Raw genomic sequence first — 17,275 nt, forward strand, 5'->3', positions numbered from 1 at the left:
CAACATCGAGAACAAACCAGTACAATAGAAAACTCAAAACTCACACCTAAAACACATTCTTACTCTAGCAAATGTCACCAGGAAAATAAATTATTTTTTATTTACTAAGGAGAAACACACGTTTTTAACTAGAGATCATTCTTTCAAATTATTATAAATGTTATATGAAAACATGCAGCTGAATTGGCCAATAAATTGTTTGCTTCTAGATACTAGCAGACATAACAAACACACATGAATTAAACAAGCACTTCATATCCACCCTTCAGCACATAATGACATACATGACATAACAATCTTTAGAAATAAACTATTACCTCAAACAGCCTCAAGTACATCAATGAACTTATATCATCCATCCCTTTCTACTAATGGAAAAGGAAAATAATGGTTATGACATGGAAACATGATTAGTATTCAGTTCAGCGTGTTGACATTATAACCAAAATAATGTGATCAATCAGTTTCTTTTGACAGAAAAAATTAAAAATAAATAGAATGACTGGTTATGACAGGTCAACAAAGTTAATGGCTTATATTTGAACATCTCAAATACAAAAGCACAACAGAATACAAATAATATAGGCTTTGGAAAGCTGGGAAAAGCTGAAACATTGTATGTTATATGTAATAAATCCCAGTGTTTCTAAATTTCAAAGAATACTGTATGAGTGCTTTACCCTTCATTTCTATTCCTCTAATCATTGTAAGTGTTCATGCATACATATACAGTGACCAGCATAATAAGGCCATGATGTTGCAAACACTTAGGAATGTGCTCACCTATAGACACGTGAGCAGTCCCACTGAATTCAGTTGGGCTGTAGGCCATATAAAGGCCTTACTTACAGGATGGGGGGACTCTATCCTGGGAAGCAGTGACTTTGAAAAACATTTGGGGATTGTGGTGGATAATCAGCTGAACATGAGCTCCCAGTGCAACTCTGTGGCCAATGGCAAAAAGAGTTAATGCAATCCTAGGATGCATAGACAGGGGAATCTTGAGAAGAAGTATAGAGATTATTTTACCTCTGTATTTGGCACTGGTGGAATACTGTGTCCAGTTCTGGTGTCCACAATTTAAGAAGGATATTGATAAATTGGACAGGGTTCAGAGAGGGGCCAGGAAAGCGAATAAAAAATTAGAAAGCATGCCTTACAGTGATAGACTCAAGGAGCTCAATCTATTCAGCTTAACAAAGAGAAGGTTAAGGGATGACTTGATTACAGTCTATAAGTACCTCCATAGGAAACAAATATTTGATAATGGGCTCTTCAGTCCAACAGAGAAAGGTATGACACAATCCAGTGCCTAGAAGCTGAAGCTAGCAAAACTGAGACTGGAAATATGGCATCAATTTTTAACAGTGAGGGCAATTAACCATTGGAACAATTTGCCAACGTCGTGGTGGATTCTCCATCACTGGCTATCTTAAAATCAATACTGGATAGCACTTTGGAGGACAGGCTTAGATTTCAAAATGATCTTGATAAATTGGAGAATTTGTCTAAAATCAGCAAGATGAAATTTAATGAAGAGAAGCACAAAGTACTACACTTAGGAAGGAAAAATCCAAAGCACAAATACCAAATGGGGAATAACTGGTTAGGCAGTAGTACTGCAGAAAAGGATCTGGGGGTTATAGTGGATCACAACTTGAATATGAGCCAACAATGTGATATAGTGGCAAAAAAGGCTAATATTATACTGAGGTGTATTAACAGGAGTGTCACATGTAACACACAGGATTCTACTCAGTATTGGGGAGGCACTCAACTGGAGTAGAGTGTCTAATCTTTGGCACCACCAGGGCCAGCCTTTGGGAAAATGGTACCCTGGGCAAACTTATATTTTGGTGCCCCTGGACCCCGCTACCTCCATGGGCTCCTCACCCATCCCCCCTCACTCCTGCTGCCCCCCTCCCCCAGGCTCCCCACCCATCCCCCTTGGCCCCTGCTGCTTCCCTGGGCTTCCCCACCCTCTCTCATCACCCCTGGGCCCTGCTGCCTCTCCCCCACCCATTGCCCTGAGCTCCCTTCCACAGCCTTGCACCCTAGACCCACGCCATTCCTTGCCTCTTGATCACGGCAGCCCCTGACCATGGCGCCTTGTGCAGTCACCCCTGTCACCCATCTGTAAGGTTGGCCCTGGGCACCACACTTTAAGAAAGATGTGGACAAATTGGAGAGAGTCCAGAGGAGAGCAACAAAAATGATACAAAGTTTAGCAAACCTGACCTCTGAAGAAAGGTTAAAAAAAATTGGGCATGTTTAGTCTTAAGAAAAGAAGACTGAAGGCAGACCTGATAACACACTTCAAATATTCTAAGGGCTGTTAAAAAGAGGGTGGTGATCAATTGTTCTCCATGTCCACTGAAGGTAGGGCAAGAAGTAATCAGCTTAATGTGTAGCGAGAGAGATTTAGATCAGATAATAGGAAAAACTTTTAAACTATATGAATAGTTAAACACTGGACTACACTTCCAAGGGAGGTTTTGGAATCCTCATCACTGGAGGACAGGTTAGACAAATACCTGTCTGGAACGGTCTGATATAATTGGTCCTGCCTCAGTGCAGGGGGCTGGATTAGATGACCTCCAAATCTTCCAGCCCTAGATTTCTATGATTTATGCTGTAGGGACTATTTTGGGGAAGTTCTATGGCCTGTGTTAGACAGGTCAATCTAGATGATCTCAATGGTTTCTTGTGGCCTTGGAATCTACGAATCACGTACCAAAAGTTAAGAAAGTAAGTAAGAGTTGGCAGGGTCAGGGCCAAAGTTCACATTTGCTAATAGTTACTACACTGTATCATCTAACTTATCACAGTGAGATTAACCGTTGGCAAATACTGACTTTTTAATGGTGTTCATTTTATGTACATGGCGGCAAAGAGTCCTGTGGCACCTTATAGACTAACAGACCTACTGAAGCATAAGCATTCGTGGGTGAATACTGCTAGAAGAGGGCCTCATCCTCCCTGATTGAACTAAGTTCATTATCCCTAGCCTGATTCTTGCTTGCATATTTATACCTGCCTCTGGAAATTTCCACTACATGCATCCGACGAAGTGGGTATTCACTTACGAAAGCTCATGCTCCAATACGTCTGTTAGTCTATAAGGTGCCACAGGACTCTTTGCTGCTTTTACAGATCCAGACTAACACGGCTACCCCTCTGATTTATGTACATAGGTATGCATGTGGTAACACGCATGTATTATTATTTCAATAATGAAAAAATAAAGGTGGTTATTGTTGGGTTGTGGGTTTTTTGTTTATGTTGTGTGTGCGTGCATTTTTTGTTTTGTTTTATTTTTAAGAGAAAGAGAGGCCCAAATTTTAACCTAAAATAATGGGTAGACCTACATGGCTTTACTGGCTTTCTTTTGTCTTAAAGTTTCCTCTGTTACTTAAAATGGAAATTGTTTACTTAGACAAATTTACTACTAATGTGACCTTGACAAAATCAGAACAAAATCATATAGTTGCTTAAACTGGAAGCCTTTCAACAGGAGACATCTCAATGCAAATATAATCTATACCATAGGCCTCGTTGGAGAATGGGAATAGGAATATTTTTGAAAAAAGCCTAAGGTCAACTTTTCTGTTTTCAGATACACATCTGTGTTTATTGCACAAATTATAAGAAATACATCAAACTGATAAGCTACCAAAAGAGGTGTTTGAAAGAGTTACTTTAGCAGAAAAAGGAAGAATTTGGATCACTCAGCAGTGTATTTTACATAGAAGCACAATTCTTTGATGTGTGAAAATTTAATGTAATCCAATTTCAGTTTTGATCTACATACACTAGCTTCTCATTGAATAAGTCTAATGCCAATTAAAAGTGCACATGAAACACAGAGCTATTCATCTTATCTTAACAATTCAAAACAGAACATGTATCTAAGTTCAACCACACTGGCTACTGAGAAATGCTTTTTTAAGGGCCCACTCCTGTTCCCATTGACTTTAATGGTATAAGATCAGACCCTAGGAGAAAGTTGATATTACTGGATACAGGGTGCATTTAAATTATTTTCATGTGTAAAGTTTGTGCTTGGATAAATGGGAAACTCTCAATGTTTATTCAGGGCTTCCCAAGCCAATTGCCTAATGGAATGTTTTAACAAGGGAATTATTCTACTGTAATTCTGTTTAAGTATTTAATTCTCCAGTTCACCAAGAACCACTCTGAGGGCCCTCACTGAAAGCAGGTAATGGTTCAAAGAACTTAAGCCTTAATAGATACATCTTGATTTAAATATACCGATTAACCATTATTTTTAAAATTATTTTTAATTTTACATGAAGCTATTTAAAAGACATCTTCACTAGACAAAACTTCTCAGCAACTCATTTTTAATCATCTTATAAATGCAAGAGGATGTTTATCAGCATGATTTTACTAATTATGTGCTGCACCCTGTTGCATCATAGAAATATAAATGGTAGCAAGTGTTTGCTTTGTATGGTATAGGCAGAAACCTAGATATATTTGGCCCAATTCACCACTGCATTATTCCAGTTTTATCCCAGTGTAACTTCACTGAAATAAATGATTTCAGTGGAATTGCATCAGCATAAAACTGAAGCAATGCAGTAGTGAATGAGACCTATGACTATACACAAGAAATTTTGAATGATAAATTTTCATATTAAATAAAAAATAACCGTAATATACCCAGGGCTCTGTCCTGTTCAAATTTGCATCTGTATCTGCTGGAACACAGAATAGCTACAAGACTCCCTGGGTCATTAGCTACTGAGGTTTTACTCTATTCCAAAGGGGTTTTTCCCTTTCAGAAACAAACATGTATTGGCATATTCTCCCTTCCCCCACCTGCCAGTTTCTCATCTGATGAAAATGAAAAAATATTTCAGTAGTAAAACAATCTGCAACTGTAGTCAGAAATAAATGGCTTGAGACAGCCAATTAAAAAGTTAATTACAACTCATTTTAATCCTTCCATAAAAATACAACTTAATAGATCTGTATATACAAAGGTTACGTAGTCTTTGCTAAATTACTGACACTAATAACCATAACTTAATCCTACTCTCAGTTATACTGCTGTAAATCCAAAGTAATCTCATTGAAGGCAAGCTGCATTCTATGGGTTATTCTAGATTTACATCAGTGTAACTGAGAGCCGGATTTGGCTCCTTGTTATACGAAGTGAATGTAATATCCCATAGCGTTCATGCTTGTAATAACGTCTTTCTGATTTATTTCAATATGACACCACTTCATCTCTCATGCATATACAAAGAAAGGCAAAGATGTAAGTGGATGGTGTGAAAGAGAGTACCTTGAATACATTTTTTTCTGCCTGAAAACTAGTGTTAGAGACAAAGGGTGTGATTCAATTCCGGTTAAAGCTAATAGAAAGCCTACCATTGACTCCAATGAGAGTTGGATTTGGCCCTAGACATCTATTAAGTTTCAGAAAATTACAACTTAAGCAAGAAAAAAACTCCCCTATCTCTTCCCCCCTCCCCAAAACAGACACACACACACCAGGAAACTTGAAAATGAAACATATGCTTGCAGACTCAGTGTAATACCAAACTGAAGCAGAAGTTGCTAACACAGTTTTAGTGCTTTGTGAAAGCGCCAGCTGGATGGATGATAATTTTTCTACCCCTGCAGGGCATCAAAGCTTTTATAAAATCTTTCTTTTCACACATATTAACACTTAGCTTATTAAAACAGATGATACTTTTATTGTAAAACTGCCTAGGAATGTCTGGAAATATAAAGTAAAAGAGATAAGTCTCATTTTGACCACCTAATCTAACAAACAACAAACACTGACATGACATATCATGGCTGCGAGTCTATGTTACAGGACCTTCTACAACTGCCACAACTGAAGTGTCACACTAGAGGCTGTGAATTGCTGTTATGAAAACATTTGCAGTAACATAATTAAATGAAACTGCTAGAAAAGCTCTGTAAAATGCTGAGTAGATGGTACACAAATAAATACATTTCAAAGTGAATATAACATTTCAGAAACAGTATTGTAACGGACTGTATTAAGCTGTCTCAAAGACACAGGATTACTTTCTCTGTTCAGATTCCCATATAATCAGAAGTGATTGGTCTCCTGATCCAGATTTCAGACATGTAACAAAGGAATTTAGATTTTATTACCATTTTTATGGGCTTGGTACTTTCAACACATATAAGACATGACCACCTCATAAAGCTTCTAGTTCAGAGACACAGACAATACAGTGATGGTCGATGCCTGAAGCAGTGGAGATATCTAGACAGAGTGTGGCTGCAGGGCTTTGTGGATGAGGCTTGCGTAAGGAGGGATTTGGACGATGAGGCCATTAAGAAGCAAAGGGAGCGGTTATAGAGAGATTGGGGAGTGAGTAAAGAAAGTGTGTGTGATGACATGGGCAGGAGTGGTGTGCAGGGTCTTAATGGTGAGGATGAGAAGCTCACTTGAAATGTGAGGTCAACAGGAGATAGGTGCCGTTTTGAAAATATGAGTCCTGTGCCTAAATAAGCATTAGGCTAACTTTAGGATTCTATATATTTGAAAATTTTGGACTAAATTTACAGTAAGCTAAGTTCCAAAAGTCACTCAACAAAAACAGCTGTTAGAGATCTGGAGGAATGTCGCATAGTTCATTTGTTTTCTTACTTTATCTGAAGAATAAGATATAAGAATTGTTATTTAGGGAAAATACCTTTCCAACTGTGTCTCCATACACTAAGAACATCCATTACAATACAATTCTGTTCATGGCACTTTACTTCAAAATCAAAAGGTGGAATAAAATGAAGCTGCATATCACACAATGATAAAATGATAGACTAGTTAAAATATTAATCTTATAAAACTTTTGATTTACTCATTCCAACATAGACAGCTCTCATGCAGGAAATGCATACAATTAAGGCTATCTTTATTAGCAGAAATAAATAAAAAAAAGCAAAACAAAATAGGCACAGGGAAAAGCATCCTGACCTACATGCTGAATGCAATCAAAATGCAACTTATCCCTTTGAGATGTAACCATGATGCCAGCACGCCTTGCAAGGGTAGTTACTTACATCAAACAACTTTTCTATATACATTTCCTCATTGACCTTTTCTCGCAGTATATCCTGGTTTTGCCGAACAAATGTAATGTAGGTGTCTGCTAGATCCATTCCCGGTTTCTGCGGAAGAGAGAGACCATAAGAAAACTGTAACTCACCTAGAAAGAGGTTATTTTAAGATTGTGAGATTATTAATATTGAAAAATGATGTAAATATGTAAAAACTGTTTTAATTAAAGTTACTATGAACTTTGAATCAGATGCCATAGTAAAGCAGGATTCAATATTAGTAATTCCTATTGTAATTTCATGAACATTTTTAGCCATCTACATACACTGATACACATTTAGGGTGAAATCCTAGTTCCACTGATATTCACAGCAAAACTTCCATTGAGCTCAAAGGAATCCAGATTTCACTCTTAGTGTTTTCGGTATTGCTTGCTGGATATACCCTTTGGAAGTTCTGAAATACAGAGGCACTAATACTTATGAACTGGTTAACAATGAAGGTAAAATGTCAGGATATATACTCCTCTTGATCTGCATGTACAGCTTCTATCAGCACTAAGGGAAGGTGGATGCAAACAGAGCAGGGAGAACATACTCCCATAATATTTAAAGTAATTTATGTCCATAAACTTATGAAAGATGACAACTTGCATGTGGGTATACAAATACATACACATTTTATATATCTAATGTCAATAATTGAATATAGAAAAGTATGTATATTAGATATGAAACTAAAAAGATGGCCACATAAATCAAAATGATACATCAAATTAAAAATCAGAAAAAAACCACAGAATCTCATGTTGCTGAAGCCCTCATACACCACTTCCTTGATACTGGTCCAGATATTCGTTTGCTGAGCATATGACAACTCATAGAGATTAAGGAGCACAAAGGTGGCTTTAGATCCCCTTTGCGCTCCTTCAGACATATTCTGGTTCCAAGGTGTAATTGAGAGCAGTATGAACTTTGGGGATCCAAACTGTCAGAGGCTCAGGTTTGTTAATAAATATCTACACACCTTGGCCTGATTCTGATCTCACAGCTGATAAAAATTAGCAGTATCTCCACTGAAGTCAGTTGAGTTATAATAGCGTATAAAGCTAGTGTGATACTGTCATAAATATAAAGGGAAGGGTAAACCCCTTTGAAATCCCTCCTAGCCAGGGGAAAGCTCCTCTCACCTGTAAACAGTTAAGAAGCTAAAAGTAACCTCGCTGGCACCTGACCAAAATGACCAATGAGGAGACAAGATACTTTCAAAAGCTGGGAGGAGGGAGAGAAACAAAGTGTCTGTGTGTCTGTCTATTGTCTGTCTATATGCTGGTCTTTGTCGGGGATAGACCAGGAATGGAGTCTTAGAACTTTTAGTAAGTAATCTAGCTAGGTATGTGTTAGATTATGATTTCTTTAAATGGCTGAGAAAAGAATTGTGCTGAATAGAATAACTATTTCTGTCTGTGTATCTTTTTTGTAACTTAAGGTTTTGCCTAGAGGGGTTCTCTATGTTTTTGAATCTAATTACCCTGTAAGATATCTACCATCCTGATTTTACAGGGGGGATTTCTTCATTTCTATTTACTTCTATTTTTATTAAAAGTCTTCTTGTAAAAAACTGAATGCTTTTTCATTGTTCTCAGATCCAAGGGTTTGGGTCTGTGGTCACCTATGCAAATTGGTGAGGCTTTTTATCCAACATTTCCCAGGAAAGGGGGGGTGCAAGTGTTGGGAGGATTATTCATTGTTCTTAAGATCCAAGGGTCTGGGTCTGTAGTCACCTAGGCAAATTGGTGAGGCTTTTTACCAAACCTTGTCCAGGAAGTGGGGTGCAAGGTTTTGGGAAGTATTTTGGGGGGAACGACGCGTCCAAACAGCTCTTCCCCAGTAACCAGTATTAGTTTGGTGGTGGTAGCGGCCAGTCCAAGGACAACGGGTGTAATATTTTGTACCTTGTGGAAGTTTTGACCTAAGCTGGTAAAGATAAGCTTAGGAGGTTTTTCATGCAGGTCCCCACATCTGTACCCTAGAGTTCAGAGTGGGGGAGGAACCTTGACAGATACTAAAATCTAATCCCGTCTTCCCCATGCCTTTGCGCTGGTATAATGAGCAAAGGGGATGACTACGGATGGAGCTTTGTAACGATATATGGGAAAACAGAAAGGATGGTCACTGCTCCTGGAAATGTTTGCTAATGGTGAAATATTCCCCTCCCTGCATCAAGCCAAAATTCTTCAGGCTTTGCATGGGGGCTGAAGAGATTGAATTCACATACCACAGCCCAAAGGCAGGATGTAGGTAGGCTAGGCTGTCTTTCCATGTCTATTCCACTCTAGCTGGAATGGTGGCTGCTAAAGTGTGGTATCCTTAAATGCGTTTCCATTAGACCCTCCCCAGACAACCCACTGTCCATATTGCACTACTGAAACCAGATAGGAGCCTCCTTAAAGGTGAGCTAAAAAAGGGTTGAAGGAGTATGGACAGCCTTCAGCAAATGCACCACTCTTGGGTTAGTTTCAGTCTAAAAGTATAATTTGTCAAAAAATAATATTTTATGATGTTTATAGTATGCAACTGAAGGACAACGGTTATGATGATATAGATCAGTGTTTTTCAATCCGTGGGTTGTGACCCAGTATTGGGTCGCGGCATGTCAGGCACTGGGTCGCCTTGCTTTTGTCAGCATCGCTGACCGGGATGTTAAAAGTCCCGTTGGCACTGCTACCCAGCTAAGGCAGGCTAGCGCCTACCTTTTCCGACACCGCACTGGGCCCTGAAAGGGGCCAGCAGCAGGTCCAGCTTTTAGGCAGGGGAGCCACAGGGCTCTGCTCGCTGTCCCCACCCCAAGCACGGCCTCTGCACTCCCACTGGCCGGGAACTGGGCAATGGGAGCTGGGGGTGGGACGGTGCCTGTGGGCGAGAGTCACACAAAGCCACTTGCGCGCCTCCGCCTAGTAGTGGGACCCGCTGCTGGCTGCTTCTGGGGTGCAGTGCAGTCCAGGGTGTCAGGACAGGAGGGAAGCCTGCATCTGCACCCTGCTGCGCCACTGACTGGGAGCCACCTGAGGTAAGTCCATGCCCCAACTCTGTGCCCCAATCCCCTGCCCCAGCCCTGAGGCCCCCAAACCAGAACCCCTTCCTTCACCCCAAACCCCTCATCCCCAGTCCCACCCCAGAGCCTGCACCCCCCAGCCCTGATCCCCTTCTGCACCCCAACCCCCTACCCAGAGCCCCCTCCCACTCCCTGAACTCCTCATTCCCAGCCCTACCCTGCAGCCCTCACCCCCAAACCCCAACTCTCTGCCCCAGCCCTGAGCCCCTCCCACACCCCTAACCCCTCATCCCCAGCTCCACTGGGTCATGGGCATCAATTTTCTTGAAATGGGTCCCCAGAAAAAAAGTTTGAAAACCACTGATATAGATCAGATGATGGTACTGAATGTTATATTATTTATCTGATAATACGTCTTAACACAAAAAAAAGTTTCTAAAGCACTCGCGCTCCAATCCTTAGGTCTGGCTGAGCTTTGCTCAGTGTACAACCTCAGCGGTGGGGGAGGGAGGTGAGTGTATGCCACCTTTTCATTTCCTGGAATACATTAAAGCAGCCGCAAACAGCTTTAACTTATACCGGTCTGTAACAGCTTCCCGGGGCTGTTATTGCCAGAGCAGCACAATGACCACAGCATACATCAGAATCTGTCTTTAACACATCTTTAAAGTATGATATTTAGCATATTTTAAAGGATTATATGTAAACCCATTTATATATTCAAAAATACCTATACAGAAGATTTCAAAAACATGGCTATTTTATTATGCTATCGTTGTATGGAATTATGTTTTTACCAGACCTTATTATCATGTACTTTATTAGAAGAGGGGTATAATTGTGTTTGTGCACAAAGGCAGTAGGACTCCCAGGGCTTGTCTACACTACTGCCTAAGTCAATGTATGTCAAGTCACCCAGCGGTGTGAAAAAGCCACCCCCCGAGTAACGTAAGTTACATCGACTTACAGCAGTGTCTACGCTGTGCTATGTTGGAGGAAGAAGATCTCCCGCCAACATAGCTTCTCCCACCTCTTGCTAAGGTGGAATAATTATGCCGACAGGAGAGTGCTCTCCTGTCAGCATAGCGAGTCTTCACTAGACGTGCTAAAGCAGCACAGTTGTGCCGATGTAGCGCAATAGAGTAGACCAGCCCTAGCACAGAGAACCTGCTGTATTTTCAGAAACAGCAGCTAAGATCCCAGTGACATCTACCACAATAACAGGATGCAACATTTGAGAATATTCACCACTCAGAAGTCCAATTATCCAGCCCCTCAAGACCATTAACAAAATCAGACACTCTTTGTTAGAACAACTCCTTTCACTGAATCTACCAAGGAACAAATCTGGGAAGACAACCCAGAATAAGGGATTCACTATCATATATGGAATTTACTACTTTTGCATAAATAACAGGGTCTAGGACTTCATTTTCCAATATATCATAATATGAACGAGAAAATGTAACAGTAGAAATTATCACATACACCCTGATGTAACATTCCTTGCACATCCAAAATTCCCTGTGAAATACTGGCAGTTCTTTGCACACTTTGTTTTGTGTGTGCAAGAAAACCCCACAAACACTTAGCATTTATATAGAACTATCCATGTATAGATCTTAAAGGAAAGAAGGATCAGGATTTAAATTTGGGTCTACAGAGTTCTGAGTATAGCTGGTTGAAAATTTTTCAACAGAACAGTTTTCTACTGGAAAACTCTGTTTTGTTGAAACAAATGTTTCACAGGAATGTGTAGATTCCAAGAAAATTTTCAATGCACAAATTTTGAAAACATTTGAATCAATATGGAGTATTTTGTTTGTACTTTCTCATTACTTTATTTTTCCACTTTCTTGTTTCATTTCACTCTAACATAATTTTTTAAAAATTATGTAATATTTTACCTCTTGTTTCAACATTATTAAAATGAACATTTCCATAAGATCATTTTGATATTTCAAAAATCAACATTTCAGAATTTCCATCCCATGGTAAATTTCAAAATGTCAGCTTTTTGCCCTGATTCAGGATGAAAGAAATTTCAAAATGTCGGACTTTCCCGTGGGATGGAAATTCCATTTTCTGACCAGCTCTAGTTGTGAGTGACTTCAGCATGAACAGATTTCAATGAGAGTTGAGGACACAGCACCTTGTAGGATCATGTCCAAAATGAAGGGCATTTGGGAAGCACAATTCTATTTTTGCAGTTCGCACAAAAGACCTATTCTTAGATATTTGTTCCAATCACATCTCATCAGTTTAGAAACTAAATCACTATGTGAAGGATATTCATAACCTATAATACAAAACTATATACTTTCATTCAGTATACCCATTTAAGATTGTTAGAAAAATATTTCAGCAAACCTTAGGAACTTGCTGAGTCCTGATATGCATGAGACAGAAATAAAAATGGTTCTGATTTGGCATGACAATGGGAAAATATTTTGAAATCTGTAAACTGAAAAAAAAATCTATCAAATTAGGGACTCATTATTGTTCTTGGGGATAATTTTTCAAAATACACATAAGTCTCCCATTGAAATGTTAACCTCTAACATTTCTATGTTACATGCAAATTTTGCTTTCACTAAGTTAAGCAAAGAAATGTTTGTCCTGAAAACAGTCAAAACTAGAAAAAATAACATTTCCCATTAGCATCAACTCTTTATTTTTCTTTGAGATGTTTACCTATTCTTGAAGCTGTGACATATGGGAATTTCACACCTAGTGAATATATTTTCATGTAGCTTGTGGCATGAGACTCTAATCATTAAAAGAATATACACAAGTAAGAGTAACTGCAACAGCTGTGACATTTACCCATTACAATTACAGTTCTTAAAAACACTTTATCCTTTTTTAATGTGTGTGTAGGACAATTATTTCTGATAAATTACTGAAAAAATGTAATTTTCCTTCTAACAGTTTCTACTTACTGTACAAATGTGTCTGGATAAGGAAGATTATAACTCGTCCAATGTTCCCTCTTGGTAGGTCTCTCTGTTTTAAAAGCTATGGCACACTGATTCATGAACTCATTGAAGCCATTACAAGCTGTCCCTTTATTGCATGTCATTTGGGATACACACTTTAAACAAATTTGACTAAATTAGTAATAAAATATATACTTCACTGTCTCCCTATACTGGGAATATTTCATTTATTTGGCCTTCTTCAAATATGTGAAAGAAAAATATATATTGTAAACAAGTGACAAAACAGGCTATGTCACTGTAAACTGTGTTTTTAACAAATAGAAAAGTTTTCTTTTTTCATAGGGATGACTTCTTTAAGTTGAGCCATTTATATCAATATATATCATCATTCTCTTATTTTGGATTTTTATATTTAGGAAAACAAGATGAATATCAAATTTGAAAATGTGAGAAAAAGATTAAGTCTCATTAGCAATCAGAGACTTAAATGACAAACGGATACTAAGTTGTATTTAAAGTAACTATAACGAGCTATATAGCAATGGACATTTCAGCAGACTGTTATGAATATCAAATAGATTATAACTGTGAGCACTTTTATACCAGAAATATCAAATTCTCCTTGTATGAAACTCCTACTGAAGTCAATGGAAGGGAGCTACCCACATGCAACTGAGAGCAGAATTTAGCCTAGTAAACTTAACTGAATAAGCATAAAGTTTTTTAATGGTCTGACATCTTACAGGAAAGAAATAACCATATTTTAGGAAAGAGAAAAGTTACTGTACTATTGTTTATTTAATTCAGAACAGTAGGCAGCATGTTTTGAATGATCAGAGATTGAAAGAGAAAGTCACAAAGAAATTAATAGAAAGACTAGAAAGACAAAGACATCAAATGAAATACCAGGAAATGAAATATATTTAATAGGGTTACTATGTCGTTGGTTACACAAGTAACTGAATACATTGGCAAGTGATTGAGTTTAAACAAGGGTGTAGGCTTCAACAGATTCTTTCTAGGGTTAATCACTAGTTAACCTGGCAAGATGAACACGCTGTTTAAAAAAAAGATAAAAAAATTCCTTGTTAATTATATGCTGCAAGTGCTCTTACTTCCTGCTGCTACACCTAATCCCACAGGTGCAGGTCGTTTCTTTTACCATTCACTGGTAGGTGGTTTCAACTCCACAGTCATTTTTTCAGAGCAACAGATTTAGATACAGAAGAAGCTGCTTAACCTTTCACTAGAGGTTAACAGTACTCCAGAAAAACATTGTCATGGTGCCTATTTAACAAGGAGACAAATTTATAAATACACTCTTCCAGTTTCAAAGAGTATCCAGAAGCTACATTATAATTGACTTAATATGAAAGCACATGTCTTTTCCCCTAGAAAAGCTCGCCTGCAGCAACAAATCAAAAGTAATGCCATATTGTCTTAATTTCTGAGAGTTCAAATGTTTACAGATGAAAGGTTCAACAAGTGCTACTCCTCCTAATGTTTCCCTATGGTTGGAGAGATATAGCTTGGTTGTTGTGTTCTGCTTCTACAATGGAACAGCTTGTCACAACCTCAGTAGAAACCACACGTATTTGTAAATGTTAAGTTATGTTTATTCTCACTTCATCATTCAGAAGAGACTGTTACTTAGCAGAGCATATTAAACATACCCATGTTTCTGGTGTTACTGAGAAAAAAGTTAGTTTTATAGGGATTGGTATCATGAAAGCGTTCATTCCTCAGGCGCTTAAAATGGACTTCATACTATACCTATCCAAGAACAGAATTCTCCTGATTTCATTGTAATTCATGTTTGAGTACTTTTTTGACTGAAGGAAGGCATTTTCAACTGAAGCACTTAGCTGAAAAGCAGCCAGGAGCGGGAAGGGGCTCTGGGGAGGAATATGGGAGCCTCATGTTAACATTCCACCACTACACTGAAGAGAAGATTGGGGTGAGTTCCCTGACTTTGAAGGAAATCACTCCTCTCTAGACATAGTTAAATATCACTGCCAGAAGTGACTTATCCCTGGTACTCATCTTTAAGGCTACATTTTAGTCACGGGTATTTTTAGTAAAAGTCATGGACAGGTCACGGGCAGTAAACAAAAATTCACAGCCCATGACCTGTCCATGACTTTTACTAAAAATACCTGGGACCAAAGCAGGGGGGAGGGGTTACGTGGTTGCTTGGGAGAGGGGACAGCACGGGTGCTGGGGGAGGTGGCCCAGGACCCCCGTGGGTGCTGTGGAGGGGAGCGTTGGCAGGGCTGACAGGGGCTCCCTACCCAGCTCCGCATCCCTGCAGCGCCTAGGTGGCAGAGGGGCACAAGTGCTGGCTGCTGCAGCTCCCATTGGCTGGGAACCACAGCCCATGGAAGCTGCAGGGGTGAGGCCTGCAGGCCCGGGGAGCTCCCCCAGCCCCTCCACCACCTAGGAGCTTCAGGGCCATGCCAGTGGGAGCCCCGCCCCCCAGCATCCTCCAATCCCCTGCCCCTAGCCCTGAGCCCTTTCCCACACACCCAAACTGCTGCCGCTGGCCCAGGGGCTGCCCGGCTTGGGCAGCCCCTGAGCCAGCACCAGCAGCTGCAAAAGTCATGGAGGTCATGGAAAGCCACGCAATCCATGACTTCTATGACCTCCGTGACAGACTCACAGCCTTACTCATCATTGTTTGGCTTTGGAAATGACCAGATGGCACCAAATGGCAGCAATTAAAAAAATTATTGGGGTAGATACCCTTGGAACCCCCTACAAGGTCTTCATTTCCCCCCCTCCACTCTCACACTTCAGACTGGACAGTTAGGCAGAATGCTATATTAGCTGTATACTTAATTAGTTTGCAAGATAGTGCTGCGCCCCTATATGATTGTTGTATTTAAGAAAATGATTTTGTTTAAATGGGAAAACCAAGGAATAGAGGTCCTGATCCCTCACCCTTCCTTTTGGAGAGCAACAGGCAACTGGGCATTGGGGGAAATTTGAAAAGAATGCTGTCAGACAAACCTTAGGCCCCAGTCCGGCAGCCACTTGTGCACATGCATAATCTTATGGGTGTGAGTAGTCCTACCCGTGGTGCTACTCAGGAGTACAAGTATTAGCAGGATCAGACTTTTAATTCTCTAGTGCAAGGGGTCTTCAGCAAGCTGCAGCTGCCATGGCAAAATCCATTTTTAAACCCTGTTTTTGCAAAGAAATATATTTGATTTATATTATTTTAACTTTCTTGCTGACTGGAGTGGTCATGCTTCAAATCTCCACTTGCCTGTTATCCCCAAAAGTATGACAGGTTTAAAGAGAGACTGCAATGAGCTTGCTCAGTATCTCACTGCACAATAAAGCTTTACCTTCAGACTCTACAATCATTCATATAAACGGATTTCAAAATAGAAGGGACATATTTCCAGGTTTGTGTGTGTCAAGCAGGAGAAATTATTTAGCAGAACACATGAATTTGGGATTAAGGGCTGTCCTGTGCTACCAATTTAAAAGCAGAGACATCCACTGAAATCTTTAGAAGATTCTGCTTAAAAATTAATGGCACTATGTCAATGATACACTGATTTTCCACAAAAATGTTTTAGCTCTTAAAATTAGCTAAATGAAGCACTGAAGCAGTTAAACAAAACATATATGGAAATAAATAAAATGTCTGGTAGACCACGACGTGTATTAGCTCCTAAGGTTCATGCAGGGGTGCTGGAACAATTTGTATAGTGGGAGTGCTGAGAGCCATTGACCCAAACTGTAAACCCTGAACATGATGGAAACCACTTCAAGCCAGTGGATGCTGCCACATCCCTAGTTCCAGCACCTCAGGGTTCACAGACCTATAACAATTACACCACTTATATCCATTGGGTGAAATTGAATAATTTTTGGCCACACTGGGCTGACAATACACAAGAGAGATAAGAAGGTGCAAGACCTCCGTCCTCTCGATATACCCTTGTCTAAAAGAAAATTCTGTGTGGGGAGGCCAAGAACTGTGCTAGTCCAGCACCAGGCTCCCGTAGTGTGCTGTATTCACCCGGCACAGACCCTGGGTATGGGGAGGAAGAGGAAGCTTCCACTGTACCCTCTGAAAGACTGACACAGATCACTGGCTTCAATATGTGCTCCCCTAAACTGAGTTTGAGTTTCTGAATGGTGAGCACAAACGTATGCATACAACTGCTTGCCCATTTTGGGCATGTAATTA

The 17,275-nt window shown here is 39.7% G+C and overlaps 1 protein-coding gene across 15 annotated transcripts in view; it reads right to left on the bottom strand.

Moving 5' to 3' along the window:
* Window positions 1-17,275, bottom strand: part of CADPS2 (calcium dependent secretion activator 2) — a 560,752-nt gene that overhangs the window by 21,719 nt on the left and 521,758 nt on the right. For 7 of the 15 annotated variants that reach the window (XM_075124451.1, XM_048836206.2, XM_075124452.1 and 4 more), the window contains one exon: window positions 7,078-7,185. In XM_075124451.1, coding sequence (XP_074980552.1) covers window positions 7,078-7,185 — 108 coding nt within the window. Of the gene's footprint in view, window positions 1-317; window positions 369-7,077; window positions 7,186-17,275 lie in introns of all 15 variants that reach the window. The other 8 variants (XM_048836201.2, XM_048836202.2, XM_048836197.2 and 5 more) reach the window with 3 other exon arrangements.

The sequence above is a fragment of the Caretta caretta genome, chromosome 1, assembly GCF_965140235.1.
Source record: "Caretta caretta isolate rCarCar2 chromosome 1, rCarCar1.hap1, whole genome shotgun sequence".
Classification (NCBI taxonomy): Eukaryota; Metazoa; Chordata; order Testudines; family Cheloniidae; genus Caretta; species Caretta caretta.